Source organism: Gadus chalcogrammus, chromosome 14 (genome assembly GCF_026213295.1).
Source record: "Gadus chalcogrammus isolate NIFS_2021 chromosome 14, NIFS_Gcha_1.0, whole genome shotgun sequence".
NCBI lineage: Eukaryota > Metazoa > Chordata > Actinopteri > Gadiformes > Gadidae > Gadus > Gadus chalcogrammus.
Genome location: NC_079425.1, coordinates 22,696,852 through 22,721,903, shown reverse-complemented (window position 1 = coordinate 22,721,903; position 25,052 = coordinate 22,696,852). Strand labels below are relative to the sequence as shown.

Here is a 25,052-nt window from a genome sequence, read left to right as displayed (position 1 = left end):
TAATAACCCGACACTCAACCACCTTCTCCCAGTTGGGCTTGTGTCAGAGTGGACAGTACCCCCCTAACCCCCTAGACACGCAGCCTTTCTGCCCGGCCCGTTCCCTCCCTCCACCACCACCTCCTCCTCCTCCTCCTCCAACTCCTCCACCTCCTCCACCTCGTTGCACTGGGGTGCTACGGCTACACCTGGTTGTCGTACTGCGGGCTGGAGTGATGCTCCTGCATGCCCCCCATGGCGGCTCCCATGGCGGCCTGCTGGGCGGCAGCCTGGACCTGGGGGTTCTTCCAGGCCCCCGTGGTCCACTCCTCCTGGGCCTTGGACATGCTGCCGCCGCTGCCTCGGTACGAGTTGTGGATCTGCAGTGTGGAAGGAGGGACACAGGCGTACCCGGTGAGAGACGGGAAGGGGGTCGGTGAGGGGGTCATCAGTGTGTGGGAGTGTGTGTGATCTGTTGATCATTGGAATCGATCGGTCGGGATACAATACAGAGACCCATATCTGGGATTCATTCAGTGTTTTTTTACTCAAGCGTAACTTGGATGTGATAAAATAATATAACAATTTAAATAATGAAAAACTTGCAAAAAACGTACAACAAACGCTTATCAAACATACTTGATGAAATCATTAAAAAACATCAAATCCCAGAATCTAAAATATATTCCATCACATCCTTATTTCCCCAAGACTGAGTTCCTACAGGTGACCTGGGACAGGTGACAGGTGACAGGTGGGCGTGGCCTTACCCTGGTGAGCGCCAGGAAGGAGAGCGCCGCCACCCCTGTGAACATGAGGGTGGGGACCAGCATGATCAGCGCCACCAGGATGTTGTAGCTGAAGTAGGACAGGGTGGCCAGCCAGCCACTGAGGAGGGACAAAAGCAGAGCCAGTCGTTCAACACGACAGGGCATCACCCCCGGGTTCAGACGTCTGAGCGCTGGGGGACTTTACGGTATGTGATAACGGTGAGTATTAAGTATTTACGGATAACCACTTGTGCTCTCGTTAATATCGGCATTAGTGAGCAGATGGGAGGTGAATGGGAATCACTGATGGATGTTTAAGGCGATCACTTAAAGGATGGGCGGGTAGGAAAAAGTTTCAAAGCTTTATGGCCCGATGCATAAAGCCGTCCAGATCTAAAGGGTGGCATTCATCACTTTTATTGAAGCTATCATAATACTATTTTCACGTCATCAACATTAAGTCAGGTGACATTTTGCGGAGTCATTTAGCAGCCTTTTGACACCTCAATTCAGAAGCAAGTCTATCGTTAAGAAAAACATTTTGATGTGTGACGTCATCGCAATCAGGTCAAATAGCAGACAGCTAAGATCGGAAAATTAGGACTGTTTTGACCTACTGTGTGGAACTCATCACTCACCCACATTCAGACAAGAATCGCTAGAACATACTTGAAATCGGTACTCCCTCGATGTAACTCACTGATTAATAGTTTGGACAAATGAAGTAGTAGTTTAGTCTGAAAAAATTATAATGAGTTTCTAAGATCTTTAGGTGTTGGTGATGTTCAGTGTTTCACAGAAAGCAAGGGTTACCTTTGTCTAAAATTGTGATTTAGATTTGAGTGTAGTGATACTAAACGCGAGTTCACACCAAAAGCTAAGCAAATATTCTAATCGCGTAACCTTGGCGAGTGATTCAGCATTAAACGAAATTCCAGAAACAGGTTGTTCTCGCCGCACCATTCAAGCCATCGACGCCACCTGATATGCCGGTTGGAAAATGCAATGACTGTGTATGTAATCGCGCCATGCCTTCGCTTTTGGTGTGACGCACGGTAACGAATGCACCCCCAATGCTCTTCCTTGTGCTGGAGCTCAGCCAGTAACTGGAGTAATGGAGGGCAGGTAAGCGGTTGTAATTTTCGCTATCTGACTCTGCTTACCAGACTCCCCAGCCCGGGATGCCTATGCTCTGGATGATGCTGATTCCCACTTGGGCCATGAACACAAAGAAGAACGCCATGAAGTTGAAGGAGCTGTCAGTCCTGAGGTCAGAGGAGGAAGGGGAAGACGTTTTCTAACTCATGCGTTAACAAATAGCGGTAGCTTTACTCCTACAAGCTGATATGTTGTTGCAGTCTAACAAAAACATTTTGCGCAGTCCATCAGAATAAATTAGGCGAGGCAATTACAAGCACAGTCTAGATGTTGCTTGATTATATTTCTGAATACCTGATGCCTGAAAACAACTTTAATTACAATTCATTTTGCACTGCACACATCCATTAAAAAAAGTGCCATATTGATACAACTAGCTCTGTCGGCTTACATTTTCAACAGGGCAACAAAACCCTTTAGTTCATACTTCTACACCAGACACTAGACATGTTTTCCTTTATGGGGAAAAGCCAAATTATACAAAACAACTCTTAGACGCTCTATAAAAACACTCCTCAATGCTGAACATTAATGATGTTACAGCTATAGCAATAACAGTCCTTAATGGCTCAGTATGGGTTTTACTTGAAGGCCTTGTAGATGGGCCGGAACCAGCACACATAGGAGCAGGGAGTGAACATCAACAGCCAGATGATGGCAAGGCCGAAGTTGGTAACGCCCCCTCCGGCGAACATCCATGCGAAGCAGCCAACCAGATTCACCGCCAGGGTAACACTGTTCACTGGAACACATCGAGTAAGTCATTATTGGATACACGCTAATCTGATCCCTAAGGAAACGGTAGAAATGAAAAGCCGTTACTGAAACCACATGCAGGAAAGGAAATGTAGAAGTTAAATGGATGAAAGATAAATGATTAATTATAAATAAATAATGAAATTAGTTCTAAACATGCATTAAGATATGAGATAGCAAAACAGAGGCAGAGAGGGAATTTCCATGCAATGTCTTCAGACAGTGAAACTGGAATACATGCATAAACAGGGAACCAATGTGCAACAATGAAGAAAACAATCAAAGCCAGAATCAAATACTATCCACAGGTACCTGCTTAGGTTTAATCGTTTACTGGAATCTGTAAAGAGAAACAATGTCTGTTATAAAAACACTATCCATTCAGAGGCTATTTAAAACAGAACATGATGTCTGGATACTTGAATAATCCACTAAAAAGTTCTGAGGTTTCACGGTCAGAGCCATCAGAATGAAGCCTTTGGGACAGCTTGGAGGGTAAAAAAAGTTTAAGTCCAAATATTTGTGATGGTAAAGATTGTTTTTTTGTCTTTGTTACATTATAGTTTTTCTCAATCGCTTTGGTACATTTCTCAGATCAGAATTGAAATTTGCAAAACAGTAAGTGCATTTCTCAAAACAATTCATACAAATAGCAAAATACCATGGATTTCATGCAAAAGCCAGTCTCTTGCTCAAAATCCTTAGTTCGTTTCTCAAAAGTAAATATCTGTGTCAATGAACATGTAAGTGCACAATTATCATTGTGTACGGATAAGACAGTCAAATTGCTTAGTCATGTTGTCAATATAACATTGTACTCTGGAGGGATGTTCTGATGTAAACTATGGCTAAAGTTTTGAAGACAAGTATTGTAAATTGTAAGTTACACCTTAGTGTATGTGGGAGATTGATTGCTAAAGTCTGGTCAAGATTCACATTTACGCTTTGACTGTTTGTACTGTAATTTGTTGACAGACCATGTCATTGCTAGAAATGTGAACATAGTAAAATCTCCTTAGGGTGAACTGTACATGCATTGCTGTAGGAATTACGGTGCAGTCTTCCTACACCTCCTGACGTTCCTGTGTGTTGGGCCACAAATGATCACGCAGCCTCACTCCTCTTCCTCTTCTGCATCTCTCGGGCTGTTGACCCTGTCCAATTCCTTGCCCTTCCATTGTAAGACAATTTAACATTGTGTTGTGCTCCAGCTATATATATACTTGCCAGTTCATGGTTCAGGAGATGCACCTTTGAGCTATTTCTGTAAACTGGTTGATCGTTGGTTGATCTAACACTTCACACATTTCCCTTATTTAGAGAAAGTCAAGATTCACCTGGTAGCAATTTACCAATTCAGGACAGATTTAGCAAAAACGTCTAATGGAAATGTATAGAAATATGCTTGACACATCATGACAACTTGTTCAACCATTTTGCATGTAAAGACTTATGCAATGAACTAATGCCTAACTGTTGTGGGGGTGAGACTATTCAATAGAGACCCATTACAATACATTTTGATCAACATGACATAAGCAATTGATAATGTAAAGAGCAGAGAGTTGTACATAATCATTTGCATGAATGTACCAAAGCATTTGCAACTTGTTCAAAGAAATGCAAAACTGCTTTTTTGATGTACCCAAGTGACACAATGATCATGTGAAGATTAAACAGGTAGTTTTGAGAAATTCAATTCTAATCTGAGAAATGCACCAAAGCGTCTGATAAAAACTGTAATGTTAAATCTCTAAAGTCTTACCGTAATACAGATCCATCATGCTGTTACTTAACGAGGCTTTCATAAGTGTTTGCTGGAGCTATGTACGTGATGGAGGGCTCTTCACGTTTCTGAGTTACCATGTATCTTAGACACCATCAGTTAGGCTCAATATATCAAGGTACTTCAATATTAACATGAGGATCATTGTTGGGTTTTTTATCATATTTTAGAAATTAAAATGTGCGTTGAGATTTGTCCAGACTCAACTCTTACTTCAAATTGCGTTTAAAAAGTGTCACCACTTCGTGTCACCACTTCGAAAAGTCGTTGCCACAAGAAATCAGTCATCAGTTTGAATTACTTCATACATAATCTGGTATCAATTGTACCCCTGGTTAAATGCGATTAATCATTTATATGAATAGGCAATAATAATGATAGAACTCCAATAAAGGTTGATTTGATTCTAGAGCTTTGAAGGAACATCACTTCCCCCTGTTTCACAGAAGAAGAGAATCTAGTTAACAAAGCCTTGATCAGTGACACAACTAGTGGCCACTAGAGACAAGTTTTACACGGCCTACTACACAGACTGCATCAACCACATCGCTGGAGTGACTCCTCTTATATACATGATGGTGGCTGGTGGCCTACTCACTGATCCACAGGTGATACATGCGCTTGCACATGGTGCGGTTCTGCTCGGGGATCTCCTCAAAGTCCTGGTAGAAGCATGGCTTCAGAGGGATAAACCCCGGCAACGGTGGGAAGTTCGGTTCTAGGGCACACAAACGCCCGTCGTTTACGTTAGAAAAATAATAATGATAACAAAAAAAGAACATTCTATTTGTGCGACAAATTAAATGCTGTGATGTGATAGTCTGTCATACCTGTCATTTGGAAACGCTGGTGATTTGTTACGTGATGATTTGATCCACGACCCTCTCAACCTGCATGATGAAGGAATGGGAACATTTCATCATCCCTCCTAAAAGTGTATGGGCTCTACATGACCGAAGATTGTTCAGAAATAACTGGCATCACGTCTCCCTGTGTTACATGCGGGACTGAGACATAACCAGCCTAACGTCTGAATGTGCTACATGGGGGACTTAGACGTGGAGATATGGACGTCCGACACTCTATTGGCATGGGCCTCTAAATCCCTTGGGTCTCAATGTAGCCTACTAGGCTACAGGTAGGCCTGTCCCATGCATATCCTGCATTTCCCATTGAAACATGAACAAAAGCCAGTGGCACATTATGCAACAACACATAGTAAGAGGGGTCTTATATCGTGCAAAAAAAAACAACTCGTAAAATCTTCCTAAGTTTGATTTGTTTAACGTCATTCCCCGAGCACATAACAAGGAGGAGCGGATTGCGCTGGGGGATAATCAGCTTACCCTCCACACGCACACTGATGCAGGTCCGATGCAGATTGGTGCAGGTCCGGTTAGAGCGCAGCGTCTCTCCGCATGTCCCCGGGCGGCCGACCGCTCCTTTGAAGTGGAAGATAAAGGACGTTAATGTGTTGATGTGTTCTATCTTCGGTATGTCATTCTGGTTGACCGGGGTCGACCTATTGTTGACGAAGCTTTGGTCGTTGTTGTTTCGACCAATCGGCAACCTTCTCTAATCCGTGATGTTTATATCTATCCAATCACCGGTCGCTTCACTGTCCGTGGTGCTGAAAGTGTAGTTGCAACCAGAGTGGTCTCTCCTCTAGAGGAGTCACCACAGGTGTAGGAAACCACCAGAGTAGTCACTACCGGTGTAGGCACCATCAAAGTAACCACCACCAGTGTAGACACCACCAGTGTAGTCACCAGCAGAGTAGTCACCACCAGAATAGTCACCAGCAGAGTCGTCACCGCCAGTGTAGTCACCACCATTGAAGTCACGACAAGGGATCCAAGTGGATTGAAAGTAATGGATGGAAATTCATTCATGAGCTCCGCTGCAGTCATCAAGTATGCAGTAAACCTTCGAGTAGAGCAGGGTCTATTTTATGTTTGTCGTTTTCCTTTCCATCTATAGCTTTTAGCTAAATGCACTATCCTGCTTTGGTCACAGGATGGTGCTAAAGTATTTATTTTCGTGTGAAAAAAAAAGAACACGTAAACGATCCGTCTGAAGCATCTCTCTGTATATCTGTATTGATTTATGATTAGATGTTTATTTGTGCATAGGCTTAATAGTGGGCTAGGAATCAAGAAAGTCTATTTGTATTTATCAAGCATAACTTGGGCATACCAAAAATATAATACAATATTTACCATTCAGTTTACTAATTTACAGCTCAGACATCGAGGCCTATGAATATTCTTGGATCGAACTTGTATTAACTTTGAATGCATCCATCCATTACAACCTTTCAAACAACTGTGCACACATGAAGAGTAAAATTAGCTGTGATGCAAAGACTAGACTCAACACTAGGCCCAGGCGAGTTTCTGGGTTCCATAAACATCCGGGGCTTAGCCCAGAGGGAAAATGAAAACGCGCGCGTAGGGTGCGGCACATTTTCTTGCATGCTTTAATGTGCATGCATATTTTTTTATAATGCTTTACCTAAATAAACAGATAAGTAGTTTATTAGAGCTTTAAATAGCTACCTGACTGTTGTGCTGCTAAAGTTACATTCAATTATTTCGGAGCAAAATTAATACAAGTGAGACTACTGAACTGAATATTTGTTTGTTGTTTGTTGTTTGCCTTTGGTTCTGGGCTAGAGTCCTAGAATATTGTAATAGATTGTCCTTTAGGTCGGGTTGTAGTCCCGACTTGGGTTCCAGAGAGTCTGTTGATCTGATCTTAAATAACTTTCAATTTAATTTTCTCACTTTCTTAAATACATTGCACTTTCAATTTTACTTACTAAAAAGCCTTTTTAACTTTCTATTTTACTCATTTCTTTGCATTATGTTTTCTTTTACTTATCTATTATTTTATTTTATTGTATAACAATGTTTATATGTGAAGCACTTTGAGTCTGCCTTGTGTATGAAAAGTGCTATATAAATAAAGTTGCCTTGCCTTGCCTTGCCTACCGTACACGCATATATATAAGGTGGTAAACAGTCTGGTTTTATTTTTAAACTGTTTATTCGCTTGCCAGAAGGACTATCTAGAAGGACTAGGCTACTTCATTGTCCCTGGAATCCCCGTGTTTCTTTCAAAATAACCGAACTACCATTAAAATCATTTAATCACTTCTAGACTGAATTGAATTAATGCATATAGTTACCAGTAAATATACCAATAAATATTGATATATATTTTTTCTTTTACATTTATTAATTTTTTCCCCAAAATTATATTCGGGGCTAATTAAATAATATCCGGGGCTTTAGCCCCCAATAAAGCAGCCTGACGCCACTGCTTCGGCCTATGTTAGATTTAAACGTATAAGACCAATAATAATACCACGTTCTAATTGATTTTACCATACAGTTGCTCCTGTCTTTTTGTTTTTAACAAGCTCGCATTGTGAAGTCTTTCTCAGAAGGAACTGAAAGCAAAAGAATGAAAGAGGGAAATAAAAGAAAGCTTCAACATAATATAAAATACATTCAATATACTCCTTGTAGCACACTCTTGACCCTCAAACCTCCTACCTTTGGATGTAGCCACACAAAAGCGGAACAGAGCATAAGAATAAGAGCATACATCGCCCACAGCAAGTTGCCACTTATTAATGTATTGATTGAATCTATCGGTGGTGGGTGTTTATACAGGAGGTAATCATTGATCAGATACACGGACGCTGTTCATGTCGCGTGACCATGAGGATGGAAACATTTGCAATTTGACAGTTCTCCCAAGGTGAAGGGATTATACGGTGGTCATAGGCCATGGTTTGTTGGGGCAATTTAATAGACTCCGGCCTCTGCTCTTGACAAGTAATGAAACTTGAAATATGTTACCTGAACTGATATTATGCTCCGACATCACCATATCATACTACCTCAATATCATTCTGCGTGTGTGTGTGTGCGTGTGTGTGTGTGTGTGTGTGTGTGTGTGTGTGTGTGTGTGTGTGTGTGTGTGTGTGTGTGTGTGTGTGTGTGTGTGTGTGTGTGTGTGTGTGTGTGTGTGTGTGCATTTGTGTACGTGCATGTGTGTGCGTACGTTTGTATGTGTGTGTGTTTGGGTGTGTATGCGTGTGGCAGCGATGAGACTGCATTTATTTAGCTCTTTCCCAGCCACTTTTTATGATTCTTTTAAACTAAAGATTGTCCTTAAATGTTTTGAAAATGAGATTCCTGCCTATGTATTCCTGCACCAATACTCGCCTTGTGTTTGAAGCTTTTTATATGAATATCTATAGCAGCCAAATGCTATACTTTTGGTTGACCTTTCTCTTTCTGCACGTGGAATAGAGTGCATGCCATTTTGGAATTCAATGAGCACAGATGATTATGTTTAAGGTCCGCATGTAAATCTCCCGCTGCTCTCGGGCAGGCAGCACATTTGATTTCATTCTGGCAATAAGTTGTTCTGCTTTTCCAAAACCTTTCAGAGAAATAATGAGGAAGTTTCAAAAAACTCAAACTGCTTCTTTGTTCTGTAAATCTGCTTGTGTACCACATGTTGAGATGATTGGATTCCAATATGGTACTGAAACTGAGCTAAATATGACTGGGCAAAATATGAGTGCAATAATTATTACGTTCAATAGCGTTAACTAAATCTCCATATGGAATGCACAATGTTCCATAAGTATATGCCCTATACAATTATCATGAAATTGACTTACAATTCATGTGTCAGTCAATTTTTTCTTTTAAATCAAATGAGCACATTAGTCTATTATTTGAATTCAAATGATACATCTCTGATTCATTGATATCAAATGAGCACGTTGGTCTATTATTTGAATTCAAATAATGCATGTCTAAATCATTGAAATCAAATGAACAAGTTTGTCTATTATAGTTCAATAATGCCTCACTGATTCATTGTAATCAAATGAGCACATGGCCGATTGTTTGAAGTTCAATAATACATCTCTGATTCATTTTGGCAGTGTGTGGCGTCAATTCGATTTTAATTGTTGTTTGATAGCTTATAACTCTGAGGCTTATTTACTGCTTGAGAACCCCACTGCTTCCACCACACTCACCACACAAAGCAATAGTGTTCATGAAAATGTTGCCACAGTGTTATTAATAAAACGTGAAGATGATTGTGTGGATCGAAAGGTTATTCAAAGCGTTCCGAAGATAAGCTTTGATTTGACAGCAGTTAAATATCTTGTTTCTCTCACATGCTGTATTATATCTAACTTTGGATGACTGCTCTTACTGCACCTCTTCTTTATCGCCAACATTTAGTTTCCAGAAATAGAGGTGATTTACTGCTTACATCCAGGAATGAGTGATTAAATTATTGCCTCTGTCTGGAGAGGAGAGATGAAGAGAGAGGAGAGGAGGGGAGGATGAGAGCGAGGAGGAGGAGAAGAAGAAAGGAGGAGAGAGGAAGAGAAGAGAAGAAGAGCGAAGAGGAGAGGATAAGAGAGGATGAGTGAGGAAGAGTGTAGGAGAGGAAATGAAAGGTGAGAAGGAAAGAGGAAAAGAGGAGGAGAAGAGAGAAGAGGAGTGGAGGAGAGAGGAGAAGAGAGGAGAGGAAGAGGGGAGACTGGAGTGTGTGGGTGGGGGGATTTCTGTGAGCCAGATGTCATTTAAAAATACTCTCAAATGGAGATGTGTAATGAAACCATCGGCCCAGCTCCCTGGGTGGAGCTATTGACAGGATAATGAAATGGATGATTCGATGGAGCTTCCTCTTTGTACCCCGTCCATCACACAGCGCGGAATGGTTCACACAGGGGTAGGAAGCCCAGCACAACGTGCAGCCCTGCTCGCAGGCTCCATGTGTGGCTGTGAGCTATTGAATGGGCTACACAGAACAACCAGACACAGTACTATCTCCCATCTGTATTGTGTCTCCACTTTGCAGGGGTGATGGGAATAGGTGGTCTCCATGAGCTCATCACAGGCTTTCAAACCCCTCCGGTGAGAACGGACAGGAGATCACCGGAGGTCAGCAGTCACTCTTAAGACACAAGATTATACCCAAATGTTAGGTCAAATATTAGGAGTATGGATGTACTAGCCACCATCAGAAGCTCAGCCCAAGCGATATGGCAAAGGTTGGGAAGATTTGAGACCTTAGCTCCAACAATATCTCCTACCCCCATAATCAGCCTTATCTCTAACACTATCTCCTACCCGCCTGTTCTCCTCATCCCCTACACTACCTCCTACACTATCTCCTATCACCCTGATCAGCCTTATCTTGTTCACTATCTCCTACCACCCTAACCTGCCTTATCTCCTCCACTATCTCCTTCATTATCTCACACCCCCTTGTTTTGCTTTGCCTCCTACACTATCTCCTACCACACTGTTCTGTTCCTATCTCCTACACCACTTCCTCCCCCCCGATCGCTTTCTGCCCAATCTCTCTCCCTTCCCTCCCTATCAATATTCAGTAGTTCAAGTCTAGACGCAGACTTTTTCACAGCGCTTCCCGCCATTGTCCTTAAAAGAAAACACCTTGTGCATCACTCTCCCCGTGTTTCCGTGTAACAGCACACAAGCTCAGTGTTTTTCGCTCCACACTGCTCTGATGGCTCTGCGAGAAGAAGCTTTCCGTCATTTCAAATCCAAATCATTTTAATTGGTCGGGTTATTGTGGTCACCCCGATTCAGCAAGTTAATCGAGTTAATCGATTCAGCAAGTTAATCAAGTATGTTTCCTCGATTACAATTCAGAGTCCGACAGGCTTGGGACTGTTCAGGTCGTAGTGAGTTCATGTTCTCGCGGATCCTGCTAAAGTGCTATTGTGAGATGGAGTCGCCCGGTCATTCGTCAAATCCCCCCCCCCCCCCCCAATTTCTCCCCATTCGATCTGATTCTCCGGCCACGACAGTAAATGCAATCTAAATGAGTAAAGAACCTGCTTGCGTTGTAAGACACTCCACGTACCCACGGGTGCTCCAGACTCGGCCCGATGCCAGCCAGCGTTGTCCCCGTCCCCCCCAGCCCCCTCCCTCCTTCCCCCTCCCTCTCCCTCCCTCCCTCTCCCTCAGTCCCATGCGCCACCGTTGTCTGGGTTTCTATGGAGACCCCCTCCTCCACCGTAAGCATGCCGAGGGGGGCACCCCCCCCCCCAGTGGAAGGAGGAGGGACAACATTGTGACGCCGCGGTTGCACACCGCCCCTCATTTGCATATGCAAACATGAACCATGGACTGCAGGGCGCAGCGCTAGTCGGCTAAACCTTTAGCCCGCTCAACCTCCACATTAGCTGATTAAACTGGGTCTGGAGGCGGAAGGGGGGGTGGGGGGTTGAGGTAGACTTTTCAACAGCTGGGTTTGACTCAGAGTAATATGGTTTCATCCGAGTCGATGAAGATACAAGAAAGTATGACGTCTACGCATATAAACTAGACCTGTATCAAAGTCTTGATCTAAATCCATGTTCAAGATTCATTATACAACCTTTTTTTATTTGTTTGGATGTTTTTTCGCAAACAAGGCCATCTGTAGGAGACCTTTCCCCCCTTGGGAAGCCCTCCTTAGCTGCTCTGCTCTCACCTTTGCAGCAGGGGGGTGGTTGGGGTTCTCAGTCGGATCGCTCGGAGAACCAAAAACAGCCTCTGTGGTCATCAGCGCAACAGCAGCCACGACGTCATGTAAGCTGGAGACAATCCTGGCCTATTTCCATCGAAGATGGAAAGGGGGCAACAGAAATGGATGACTTTTCCTAGGTGCTTCACCTAACGCTTTGCCATTTGGACTATGAACATAACGAGACAAAGCCTTTGTGCCACACTTTAATCAATCTTGAGCAATTGGAATCTAATTTTGATAACGTTTCTTTTGTGGAAGCCTCTTGCGCTTTGGGACAAAACGTTATTAACCTCTCTTTTAATTATTCCTGAACCCCCCCCCCCCCTCCTCATTATAACCTTGTCGTCACGGGGTATCTTAGCAGAGGTTCGCCGCCTTGCCCTCTTATACACCCACTATCAACTTGTTTTCCCTCATTTCCTACAGAGCCGCGCTGCCGCCAGTTAAATCTAATAATAACCCACAGTCCTCATCTCGTTTGTTAAGGACACAAACACAACAACAAAAATGTGGTCATCGCTGCCAAGATAAACAAGTAAAACTCCTTCCCTTGACTCGAACAAGACACGTTGACCAGCATAATGGGCCTCACTGGGGCCGTACATTCACCGGGGGTATCATTTCTCTCCAATTGGCCCTTTCTGTCTTTGCCCGACAGCTGTCTCTGGGGCCTGAACTCGTATGAACTGTGAGAGAAGGCATTCCTCGGAGTGACGAGACTCCTGTGATATCTGGAACACATGTTGGGTTAACCTGAAGAGAAGGGGTTTTGAATGTAGTCACGAGAGCCTGTCGTCCAATCACAGCAACAACGGAGCGCTTAATGTGTGGCGTTCTGCTGCCGCAGCTGCGAGACAGACTCTAAACCTGACAGAGGGGGGTCCTCCATTGGTGAGGCTGGTTGAGTAGGCTCCCCCCCCCCCCCAACCAGGAACATCATTCAGGCAGGATATCAAACACTGTCCCAGGCTTGTCGGGGCCTCAGGTGAACGACCAGGTTCACCCACAGAATGAGTGTCGGATTATGTATCGTTTCAGCTGGCAAATCAAATCTGTGAGCACTCATTTGCGCATGTTGTATACATTCTGTCAAATCCTAAACGGAGAGACAAAGGACCACCTGGGAACATTAGACTGAAATATACACAGGTCTAGAGCCGAACGAGTGGGCCTGATATGAGCATGTGCTCAATAGAGGTGGCAGAATTAAGGGAATCTCTCCTGTGCAAAGGCGTTTATATTGTATATATAGCTGGTAGTTTGTTTTCATTACGTGTTGGCAGCTGGGAGGAGAAACAGGGAAATTACAGCTTGACCACAATCACAGAGACCGGAGCGAACGTAATCAGAAAGGCACCGGCACTTGCTTTTTATGATGCACCTGGGAAATGGATTCATCCTATTATATTTCATCAGTTCAAATCAATCTGGTATTACCCGTTAAATGAATATTTTCTAAACAGATAACTTGTTAGATGTGATGTCACACGAAGGGGAAGAATTTACTTTCTATGTTTGAAGGTGAATGAATCCATCATCCTAGAATGTAGTGTGCTGTGGCCTTTTTCCTATTCGTTTGAAGGAGCCATTATTGTACATTTATCAGTTGACATTTGAAATAGATGTATTTGATTGTTATTGTTATTCGCGTATCCACGCGGTAACCACGAAGGAAGCATCAATGTCGTCATAGCCTATGTTACACAATTAAATTCCTTGTTTTTATTTGTCTTTATTTTTGTCGGGGGAGGGACATTAAGGCGCACTCGGTGTGCTTTTAAATGGATAGGTTATCAATTGAGTCACCGGTAAGTGCCTCTCCTCTCCTCCGCGTCTCGGAGACGAGCAGAGCGCGCGGCGGCCAAGCTGAAGCCGTGAGGCGGCGTTGCGTTAGCTGAGCAACAGCGCAAGGGAGGCCAGCCTTTTGTTTGCAGGGCTGGCTCCAGCTGGCTCGCGCTGCTACGTGTTTGCATACGAGAGTGAGCGGGTCCTTCAGCAGCACATGGCGCACGAGGCCAGCTCCGGTTCACCCCCGGACTGGAGCCTCCATCGTCCCCGCGAGAAATACCCACTGCCTGCCTCCCTCACCCCCCCCCCCCCCCCCCCCCCACACACTCACACATACTCCCACCTCGTTTCTGGCCTTCCTCCATGCTCTTGTTTAAAGAAAGACCATGTGCGTCCCCCCCCCCGCCCTGGACTCCCTGTGTATCCCGAAGACCTCAGTCACATGGCGGTGTGGATGTGATGGGATGAAACACACGTCGGTGGAAACAAGCCATCGGAGTGGAATGCTCCATTTTCAGTAGTAACGTGTTACATGTGCCCTCACGTGGTTCTGTTCTGTGGTCCGTCTCTCTGTTGAACCATCCTCCGTGCTGCACCCCCTACAGCAGAGCCGTCAGTGCACCGTAATCCAGTCAAAACAGCCTATTTAGAAACATGCCTATAGAGAAGTTGCAAATGTGTAGCCTATTGGAGGGAGATGGAGACGTTTCTCAAGCAAATACCCGCGGATGCTCAAGCAGTCATTTTAATAGTTGTTTTTGTTTGGCAGTAGCGCAGATCAGGGACTTTAGTTCGAAGCATTGGAAGTCAGTCGAACATCATATTAATAAGGAATGTGAAACTAACTTTACCCTCGGTGCTCGATACGCAGATAAGCGCGCCATACAATCACCGAGAGCTTCTCTTTGCGTTTCCATCGCAATCACAACACCGACCGGTGGGTTGTCTGGCGAGGATTTCGTGTGTGTGTGTATGCGTGTGTGTGTGTGTTCGTATGTGCATGTACAGATCCGTACAAACACATATCCGTGCGCACACCACGTGCGTGAGAACGTGTAGGCGCGCGCACGCGTGCTTGAGTGTGTGTGTGTGTGTGTGTGTGTGTGTGTGTGTGTGTGTGTGTGTGTGTGTGTGTGTGTGTGTGTGTGTGTGTGTGTGTGTGTGTGTGTGTGTGTGCGCGCGCGCACACAAAGGCGAGCGTTTCTGTGAGTGTGGTACGCACGCGTATGTGTGCGCGCGTGCGTGTCTGTGTGTGTGGAGCAGCAGCAGCGGCCAACACGCACACTTTCACTCACAACATGGCGATGAAGCGCCGAGAGACACGACGGCTCGCCGCCGATTAACGGGATACCTGCTCGCTCTGCACACTCCAGGATGAGTATCCAAACACCGCTCGGTTAACACATATTCCTCCTCTGCGCACCACTGGAGACGATCGCTCGTTTTCCGCACATGCATGCTCGCTATAACGGCGGAGCTGATTGTACACACACACGCTGCTGTTACCCCTCTGGTGGATATCAAAGGCTTTACATGGCGGTGAACAATCTCCTGGTGTTGTGTCTACTTTCGCTGGCGTTGTACGGTCCATCCAAGCAAGGTAACAAAACTGAAGCTTTTACTTAGGGGGGGTTAACGTCTTGCTTGATGCCTACATTGAGTGCATGCATGTGCGTGTGTGCGGGCTGTCTGATCTACCCCAAGTGCGGTTTCCCCCGAACATGCACACGGGATGAAGGGGGGGACCGACTCAGTCAGTCGTATGCCGAACACCTCTATGGGCTGGATGAAGTGGGCTACTGGGTTTGCGTGTTTTGTATTGCTGCTCGCGGATCGAAGCCTGCACACTTTGTGAATGATCCGTGTTTCTCTAATCATAAGGCATTAGCCCCTACTAAGTTGCAGCACGTCTCCGCGTCCGCGCTGTCCTCTGCAGCGCATCATTCTGCCGCTGGGCGGCCCTGCTCTTTGAAGCACCAGCGCAATGTGAGATCAAGTGTGCTGATCGCAATGATTACAACGAGGGGTACTGGTGCTTTGTGATGTGCGACAGTGCGAAAACGTGCTAAGCCAGTGCTACGTCGAGCCCCGTTCGTTGGAAAGCCACATTGGGCGCAATCCACTTTTTGGCAGGCAGCAATTATGCGATTATACCCCCTTTATAACCTATTCAGCTGGGGACACTGCCTTCAGATCGTGGGGTTGCTAAACACGGGCCTGGAAACTTCGTGGCTGTCTTGTCATTCTTTTTTTAAAATGTGCACAGTAGGTCTATTGGTGCAACTTGTGGACTTGTGTGTATTGAGGTCAGCGATCTGGGCAGTGGCGGAGAGTGACTACATGTTACTCACTGGGTTACCAACGGTATATTACGGTTTAGCAGGCGAGCTACCGCTGTAAGCCTATTTGCATGACAAAGACCCGTTTAGAAGTAGGTCTACGAGAAGGGATACTTTAGGCACTTTAGGAAAGCAACCCATGGCCCTCATGTCGCCCGTCAGAGGGAACACGTTATGTGACTGCTTCTATACAACTCATTAGGCCTGTTACTTAATCACCTGCATAAGTAATTACTCCACCTCAAAGTCACCCAGGGGGGGCGTGTAGGCTACTATTAGGGTGGCTGGTGTGTTGTGTGTGATTCATTAAGTGTCTGAGTGAGATGTTAAGAGGTGTGATTGTAATGCACTGTAAACATAACCCTAGCCATGACTGTGTCTGCTCTCCATTATATTCTCCTCAGGGAGCTCAAAAAGCGTTATTTAAATATTGCGTGTTGGGGATTGATCAGGCTTGAACAGGTTTGTGTGTGTGTGTGTGTGTGTGTGTGTGTGTGTGTGTGTGTGTGTGTGTGTGTGTGTGTGTGTGTGTGTGTGTGTGTGTGTGTGTGGTCTGAATAGTTTGATCATTAAAACATGAAACATAACGTTGTCTTGACATCTAGTACACAATGTAGTCCTTAAGCTTCCACTTAAAAAATACTCGCTTTACTTCGATATTTTAACTTTATTTTGAACATCAATTTATATTTTAAGTAATATCGGTCGCTTGAATACAACACATAACCACCAGGAACCTCTGTATAACTGAATGGATATAATATGCATATATAATACAACAATAGTATATTAAACTCTATTCCAGAGCCATCTTGTATCTTGTTATCCTCTCTAAATGATTGCATTGTCTTATTTTAGTAGACTGACCGACACAAGCAATAAACACCATCTGCTTAGTCCACACCCATAATACCACTTTGTATTTTTTCTTTATATTTACAGTTGGCTGAGAATATAATAAATATCAACTAGGCTCTCTAAGCAACAGCAGTTGGGTCCTGTTATCAGTGTTGATGGTAAAGGCTGGTTGTTTACCCCCATGTTGGAACAAGAGGTTAATCAGTTGATTCTCTGAAACATTCTACATGCTGTCTCTCTTGTGAAACACTGCCTAGTTTTCTTATGCACGGATTTCATCCCAGAGTGCTGTGGTTTTATGTATTTTATTTTTCTTATCAGGGAGATGGTACTTTATCGGTCAATTTACTTCTCAGTCAGAGATATAATTAGCCTCCCCCTTCTTCTCTGTCTCTGTCTCTGTTTCTGTCTCTGTTTCTGTCTGTGTCTGCGTCTGCGTCTGTGTCTCTGTTTCTGTCTCTGTCTCGGTCTCTCTGTCTCTTTGTCCCTCTCTCTCTCTCTCTCTCTCTCTCTCTCTCTCTCTCTCTCTTTCTCTGTCTCTCTCTCCGTCTCTGTCTCTCTCTCTCTCTCTCTCTCTCTCTCTCTCTCTCTCTCTCTCTCTCTCTCTCTCTCTCTCTCTCTCACTCTCTCTCCGTCTCTCTCTCTCTCTCTCTCTCTCTCTCTCTCTCTCTCTCTCTCTCTCTCTCTCTCTCTCTCTCTCTCTCTCTCTCTCTCTCTCTCTCTCGGTCAGCTGTAATAACCTTCCAGGGTCTACACCTTCATTTACCAGACCCCCTTTTCCCCCAAGAATCTTCCAGTAACCATAAGCGTGTTTGTTGTTACTACTCAAGGATTCATTGATCATTTATAATTGTCTATTTCATGGTATTGAATTGTGAAAAGGGACTTTGGAATATAACAATATATTGGTCAAAATATATTGGTCAATATATTGGTCAACAGAAAATAAAAGAGCCATGTCATATAACAGTGATCGACTCACCGATCAAAAAACGTTATGTTTGTAACGATTGCTCCAAAGAGGTAAATGGTGCTCAGTTAGTAGACACTTGTTGACTCAAACATAGGTGGATGTTATGTCTGCAAATGATCATATAAATATGAATATTCAACATGGAATGTTAATGCAAATGATATTAGCTGGACTGACCATGAATTATTGGTAAACTTTGATAAAAAATCATGAGCTTTACAGTTTTTTCCTATCGTTTTCGGTCATGTACCCATACTATGGTCACTTTTCCCTATCACTTAACACAGTGGGCTTTAGAGACACACACCTCTGCATATCTGTTAACCTTTGGTGCAAAATGCACTACAACAACCACACCACAAACAATGCTGCCATAACTTAACACATGTTTCCTCTCAGAACACTATGACCTAAAAAACACTAACATCTTGAAGCATTGCCAATTGTATATATAAAATGTTGCTGTGTCCTCCAGTTTGGCATAGATTTCCTGTAGTGTTGCATTGAAAAAAAGAGAAAAAACACAGACAAACACTTCTTTGGACTACAGTAATAAAGTTTGTAATATTACAGTATGACAATCCAAGCCAAGTATCTGCTGACACTGTTCATATGTCGGTTTACCTCCCACAAAAGATGTCACAATTGAGTGTGGTAAATGTACTGTAATTGTAAATACAGTAAATACTGTAAGTGTTTTATGAGAAACTGAGAATAACAATTTTCAGTTTTTGTAATGCAAATTACATACAGTAAGTAGTACGTAATATATGATCCAGAAACAAAGAAGGCCCTTTTTCAACGAGGCATAAATTACATGTAAAACACCTGAGTAGGTCTTTAGCTGAGTAGGTCTTTAGCTGAAATGACCACCAGGTGTTTTGCGTTGCAAAACTTATCCTCTGTGTTTTGTACAGATCGTTGTATGTAGTGTTGCTTTTACGTAAAAAAAGTAATTCCATGCCAATTCACCAAGAACTATGGTGCACAGGGGGAAAAAAATCTAAATTACTGTAAAATAAAATAAATAAACTATAAACTAAATATTTTTTCTTATTCAAACATGTAACTTCATTTGTCTGTCCAAATGCAGCATCTTTCCATCTACAGTGATCTAAATTACTGTTAGGTTTTGAACAGAAAGTTCACTGTTTTGAACAGAGTATCTAAACATTGGTAAAATATGCTGTAGTTCCACAGCGTTTTGCCGGTAGTGAACATTGACTGGGGCAGGTATCCATGAAATTTGGAAGAAGGCGTCATTGCCAGCATTTGTATCTTAGCATAGGGGCAAGTAACCACAGTTTGGTTCACATGGTGTACTGGTATGCTCACTGTGTGAAGTGTTTAGGGAATGTGAACATGGTTTAGGTAAATTGCCTAAAACGATAGGAAAAAACTGTAATGAAAGACTATGTGGTTACCTCACATTATCAGGGCTGTGATCAGTGCTGTCAACAACTTATGTGGCCACATTTGTCATCATTGGCTTTGCTAAACAAAATCCAAGGATATTTTTGTGTACGTTTCACGTTTATGTCCTTGCATGTGTACATTAATTTGTGTTTGTGTGGGTGGGCTTGTGTGTGTACATGGATGTGTGTGTGTGTGTGTGTGTGTGTGTGTGTGTGTGTGTGTGTGTGTGTGTGTGTGTGTGTGTGTGTGTGTGTGTGTGTGTGTGTGTGTGTGTGTGTGTGTGTGTGTGTGTGTACTTGTGAGGGAACATGAACATGTCTGTGTCTGTGTGTGTCTGTGTGTCCTTGTGAGGGAACATGAATATGTGTGTGTGTGTGTGTGTGTGTGTGTGTGTGTGTGTGTGTGTGTGTGTGTGTGTGTGTGTGTGTGTGTGTGTGTGCTTGTGAGGGAACTTGGACGTGTGTGTGTGTGTGTGTGTGTTCTACTGTATGTCAGGGTCAGACCGGCGGGGCCGTGCTTGAACTTGTGGCGTAATGGTGGGAACTCGCCGCTGAGAGAAGGGGGAGGCGGGGGGGGTCCGGTCAGGATTGGGGGGGGGGGTTGTGAATCAACCAGGGGACGGGTGGTGAGAGAGTTGGAGGGCAGGGGAGCAGCCCTTCACCCCATCCACCAACAAAGACCTCTGTTTTTCTTTTCAAAGAACACATAAAAATATGTCAACTGGGCTGAACGGTTATGAGGGATCAACGCTCTGAGAGCTTATGTGTGAGCGTGTTTTTGAGTGTGTGAGGGTGTTTGTGTGTGCGTAAGCGTGTTTTTTGTGTGCTTGTGTGTGTGTTTGTTTGTTTGTGTGTGTGTGTGTGTGAGCATCTGTCTGTCTGTTTGTGTGTGTGAGCGAGTTTGTGTGTGTATGACTGTGTGGGTGCGCATGTGTGTCTTAGTTTGTGTGTGTGAGCGTCTTTTTGTGTGTGGTCCCCATTTTTTTCTGAAGATAAAACGAAACAACACGCCACTCAAACCCAATCTCCTGTAATCACTTTCCCATCCAGCGATGGGATTGGCTCGCCAAACAGTCGTTCCGTCTGGTCACGTGACACGAGGTGGTAGAGCAGACTACATGAATGGGGTCACTGGGAAGATGTGGAGAAGGCCAGGGTCTATATAGAGGAGCAGGCGTGTGGAATGGATTCACAGATACCCTGTGTCCAACAAGCTTGTGACTCATCGTGGAAGTATGGCATGCACTGTGGCCCATGCAGATGCTATTCATAATTTATCCCTCCAGGCAATGGCCATTTAATACAGTCGATTTGTCTCATTACACCACGTGAAATCGATTTATTTCGGTGAATTCTACCCGTGTGTTAACCCGTTAACCCCGTATTCGATGATCGTGGTTTAGATAAGGCTTCGACATTCGACTCGCACAGCGCTGCTATTACTGACACAACAAGTCTCCATAGTGGGTGGTTATGTGATAGACCACGTTTGTGACACCTCATAGAGGTCTAAATAAAACTTGGCATTGTAATTAATATGATTATTACTTGTTGCATGCCCAAAAAGCTAAAATTGGTTAAGATCAAATCAAGTCTTGTCTTTTCCCTAAAATACATACATTCTTTGGAGACAGTTAAAGCCTGATGTATTCTGAAAACCTTCCAAAGGCATAAGGTACCCCCGCTGTGGCTATACTAATCGAAAAGGATCAAATTACATCCGTCAAATACACTTTGAATGACTTCAAAGACTCACTAATATCTAGCACGGCACAAATGTATGTTCAAAGGTGTCAGTGCTGACGGAGTGAATCTGGTGCGACAAGTGCAGTCAATCACAGGTAAATTGACTGTGGGTATTGTAGTTTGTACGGCGTGTTGCCATGGCTGGTGGTCACACATGCATTTACATCTGAGCAATGGACATTCCTAGAATCGCGGTGTCATGGTTCACAAGGTTCTTTCCAGCTTTAAAGACCTCTAGCAAAGCACATGTGAGTGACCTTTTTGACGGGCAGGGCTCTGAGTGTGTTGCGGCAGTGTTGAATTGATGGATTATTCTTCCACTGACATCCAGGAGTTATGGTTCAAGCTAAATCCCAGTGACATTCCACCAGCAACTCTGAGATCAGTTCAAGGACATACGAGCTGTTTGTCATTCGAAAACCGATATTGCCATTTAGCTGGGTAGAAAATGAGCCGGGATCCCACAGCTAAGGCAGTGACCTTGTGTAACCTCAGATCCGTGGTAAACAGCTTTTAGACTAGTATAGTTCAGTTTAGTTTTAAAAATCGTCGTCTGTTCATGGATTGAAGATTGTGCAATTATTTAGGTGTACACCCAACAGCTGATTTTATTCTATCATGAGGTTGCAAAAGGAATGACATGTTTGTCAAAGCAGAGTAGCTAAAAGGAAGCTCTGAATACTATTCTGTATAAATGCAGAGTAGATAAACTATCGGACTAACTATATAACCACAGCCAGTCAAAGATAGTTGGCTAATACACTTGCATGCTAATATCCATAGGCTAATGCATTATACAGTCATCAATGCTGATACACTTGCATATCTATTTTTCATATTTAACATTTGTTATCTGTGATATCTCTTAAACACTATGACTTTATCGTAGTGGGAATTTGACCCTGGGCTGAATTAAATGTAAAAATAGTCTCCAGAAAGTATTTGCCCCTTTTTTCTATTATTTTAGCTTCATTAATTCTAAAATGCACTTCCGCTAATGTTCTTAATTTAGAGCTTTGGGGAGGTGCTGGAAGGCATCGCCTCACATTCATATTCAGACATAAAGTCAGCCGCGGAAGGTAAGGATTCCTATCAGGATTACCAGCCACCTAACCGGCTGCCATTGCAGCTCGACATCTTCCCCAGATAAGACCGTTGTGTTCTGTGGGGTGACTTTTAAATCTTCAACCCTATAACAAATGCTGCTCCAGACTCCGAGATCCGGTTTGCTGTGAACAAATCCATAAAACCCCATACCTCTCTAGAGTTACGAATAATACCTCAAGTGTACAATACAATATGCACATTATAGATAGCTCTCCTACAGGTTGTTCTGTATTCCCCAGCCTTGACCGCTGACATCCACGATTGTACCGGTATAGGCATGCTAGAACTGGATTTTACCATAAATAGGCACATTACCAGGGCATCTGTTGGCGGGGGGCAGAGTGCCTTGCTTTCATGGCAGTGATGAATGCTTGGCCTCTGCGCCACACTGCTGAATATTGAATGTTTACAGGAGATTCTTTTGTCGTCTGCGTGTGGTGTGTTTCCAATGCCCGGCATCTCTGTGCCTCACCAATATCCGGCTTCTTTTTATCGGATGAGCGCCTTGTACTAGTCGATGGTCCCATTCAAAGAAAGATATTGCTGTGGGTACACTATAGGGTTTTGAAATATGTGGATGTCGGAGGCTGATATTATCACAGGCTTCTGCGGATGGCCCTCATGTAAATCAGCAGGAAGACTGGATCTTTGATCCAGGCGATAATGTCTTCCCTCAGCCTTTTAAAGCCAGACTGCCTGAATGGATTAGCTTCAATTACATCTGTAAGCTTAAGCCCTTCTTAAAGTATGTACACTGTTGTGTGCAGTGTGCACAACAGTCATTATCGCTGTTTGAACTTTGTCTCTGCGCAGGTGTATTACCATCTTATCCTGTTTCAAATTAATTTGTGTGAATCAATCTATTTTAATGTGTTCAACGTTGTCCCTTGAGACTCTCAGACAGCAGCGTCGGGAAGACCGACTCATTAAGCATGAATGCCAAACTGTTGTTTGTGTGTTTGTGTTGTCAATCTACATGTCTCTGATTGTGACAGAAACAGTGCATGTGTGTGTTTGTGTGTGTGTTTGAGGGCCTATGCTTGTTTCTACGTGTGACATATTTCTGCATGTAGGTGTTTGCGTGTGTTTGTGTGTTTTTGTCAATCGTGTCTGATGTGACGGATACTGTGTGTGTGTGTGTGTGTTCGAATGCCTATGCTTGTTTGTATGTTTGACATGTATTTCCGCCCGTGAGTGTGTGTAGGTGTGTTGGTGTGTGTTCGTGTATGCGCATACACGCGGGTGTACGCGCTCATGTGAGAGTAATTTTATTTGGGCTGTTGTAAATATTCCCTGCATGCATGAGGGTTTTGTGCAGGCAGGGGCGTGTCAGCTCTAATTTGTTAGTGCATCTCTCCCTAGAGATGCTCGGCTAAATTGGGATGCATATTATTAAAGGAGGCTCTGGGCGGAATTCCAACTGTGTATCTCTGTCCGGCGGTCAATGTGTTCTGAGTCCGCTACTTTCTCTGTCTCTTTCCAGTCAATGTGTTCTGAGTCTGCTGTATCTCATTCCGGTCAATGTGTTCTGAGTCTGCTGTATCTCTGTCCAGTCAATGTGTTCTGAGTCTGCTACGTTCTCTATCTCTGTCAAGTCAATGAGTTGTGCATCTGCTGTGTTGTGTGGTGTATCTCTGTCCAGTCAATGGGTTCTGAGTCTTCTGCGTTGTGTATCTCTATGTTGTGGTTGTTATGAATGCTAGTATATTGCTATAACTCATCCATTAGATCTCCTTATATAATTAACCGACAACTCCAGAGAACCAAACAGGACTTAAATAAAGCGGATTCCATTCATTGTTGCCATATATCCGAGGGGGCCGTGCTGTCGTCAGAACGGGCCGGGTAGCTGTCGGTAAAAACCCCTGGCTTCCACCGTTATGTGACCCCAGCCCGTAGGCTACTCCCCGTTCGGACGTTTAGATTCCTAGAGGTTTCTTCGTTGCGTAAGACCGAAGGGGGGGAGCGTTGGTCACGGACGGGGGTTTGTACACGGACCTTTGTTGATTGTTTGATCAGTGTATGGCGAGCACGTCGGCGCGGCGGCACAGCCCCTTCCAGGCCCCCCGCGCTGGCCTTGGTCTTAGCAACGGTTGCACTATACCCCGCGCGCGCACCGTGCACGCTGGCCAGCACCGCGCTCCGATCGATACAGATGACAGATAAGCGTGCAAAGGAAGGGATCCGGACGCCGCGCGGGGCAGTGATGTTTGTCTTGTGTTACACAAACCTGCTCTCTTAGGTAACCACCACACACAGTGTAGGCTTATGGTTTACAACAACCCGAGTTAGGAGGTGATGTATGGAATAATCAGGGACTTGTTTTTATGACGTATTGTTTTTTCCTCCCTTCTGTACAGCTATAAACGTTTGCCTATTTTGTTGTTTTTGACTTTTGTGAATGTGTGTGTGTGAAACCAGATTATCCCTCTCTCTCTCTCTCTCTCTCTCTCGTTCTCTTTGTCTCTCTCTCTCTCTCTCTCTCTCTCTCTCTCTCTCTCTCTCTCTCTCTCTCTCTCTCTCTCTCTCTCTCTCTTTCTCTCTCTTTCTCTATCTCTCTCTCTCGCCCCCTCTCGCCCCCTCTCTCTCTCTGGTGAAGGCTCATTGGGTAACCTGACATGCGATCACATTCCTTCCATTCCGAGCTGCTGTCTCTTCGAGTCACATGACCAGAGAGGACTTCCATGGGAGCTGGCAATGAGAGGGTGGGGTAGGAGAGAGAGAGAGAGAGAGAGAGAGAGAGAGAGAGAGAGAGAGAGAGAGAGAGAGAGAGAGAGAGAGAGAGTGTGAGTG

The 25,052-nt window shown here is 44.2% G+C and overlaps 2 protein-coding genes across 2 annotated transcripts in view; one reads left to right on the top strand and one right to left on the bottom strand.

Moving 5' to 3' along the window:
• Positions 1-182: 182 nt before the first annotated feature.
• Positions 183-5,292, bottom strand: LOC130403060 (secretory carrier-associated membrane protein 5-like). Its single transcript, XM_056607195.1, has 6 exons — positions 5,280-5,292; positions 5,048-5,167; positions 2,493-2,649; positions 1,913-2,014; positions 750-867; positions 183-359 (listed from the first exon to the last, which is right to left on the bottom strand). The coding sequence occupies exons 1-6, from the start codon at positions 5,284-5,286 to the stop codon at positions 183-185; spliced, it is 681 nt and encodes a 226-aa protein (XP_056463170.1). The 5' UTR covers positions 5,287-5,292.
• Positions 5,293-15,092: 9,800 nt separating this feature from the next.
• igdcc4 (immunoglobulin superfamily, DCC subclass, member 4) overlaps positions 15,093-25,052 on the top strand; it is a 71,143-nt gene continuing 61,183 nt past the window's right edge. Inside the window, exon 1 of the mRNA XM_056607191.1 lies at positions 15,093-15,421. Within this exon, the coding sequence (XP_056463166.1) occupies positions 15,274-15,421 (148 nt within the window). The 5' untranslated portion in view covers positions 15,093-15,273. The remainder of the gene's footprint in view (positions 15,422-25,052) is intronic.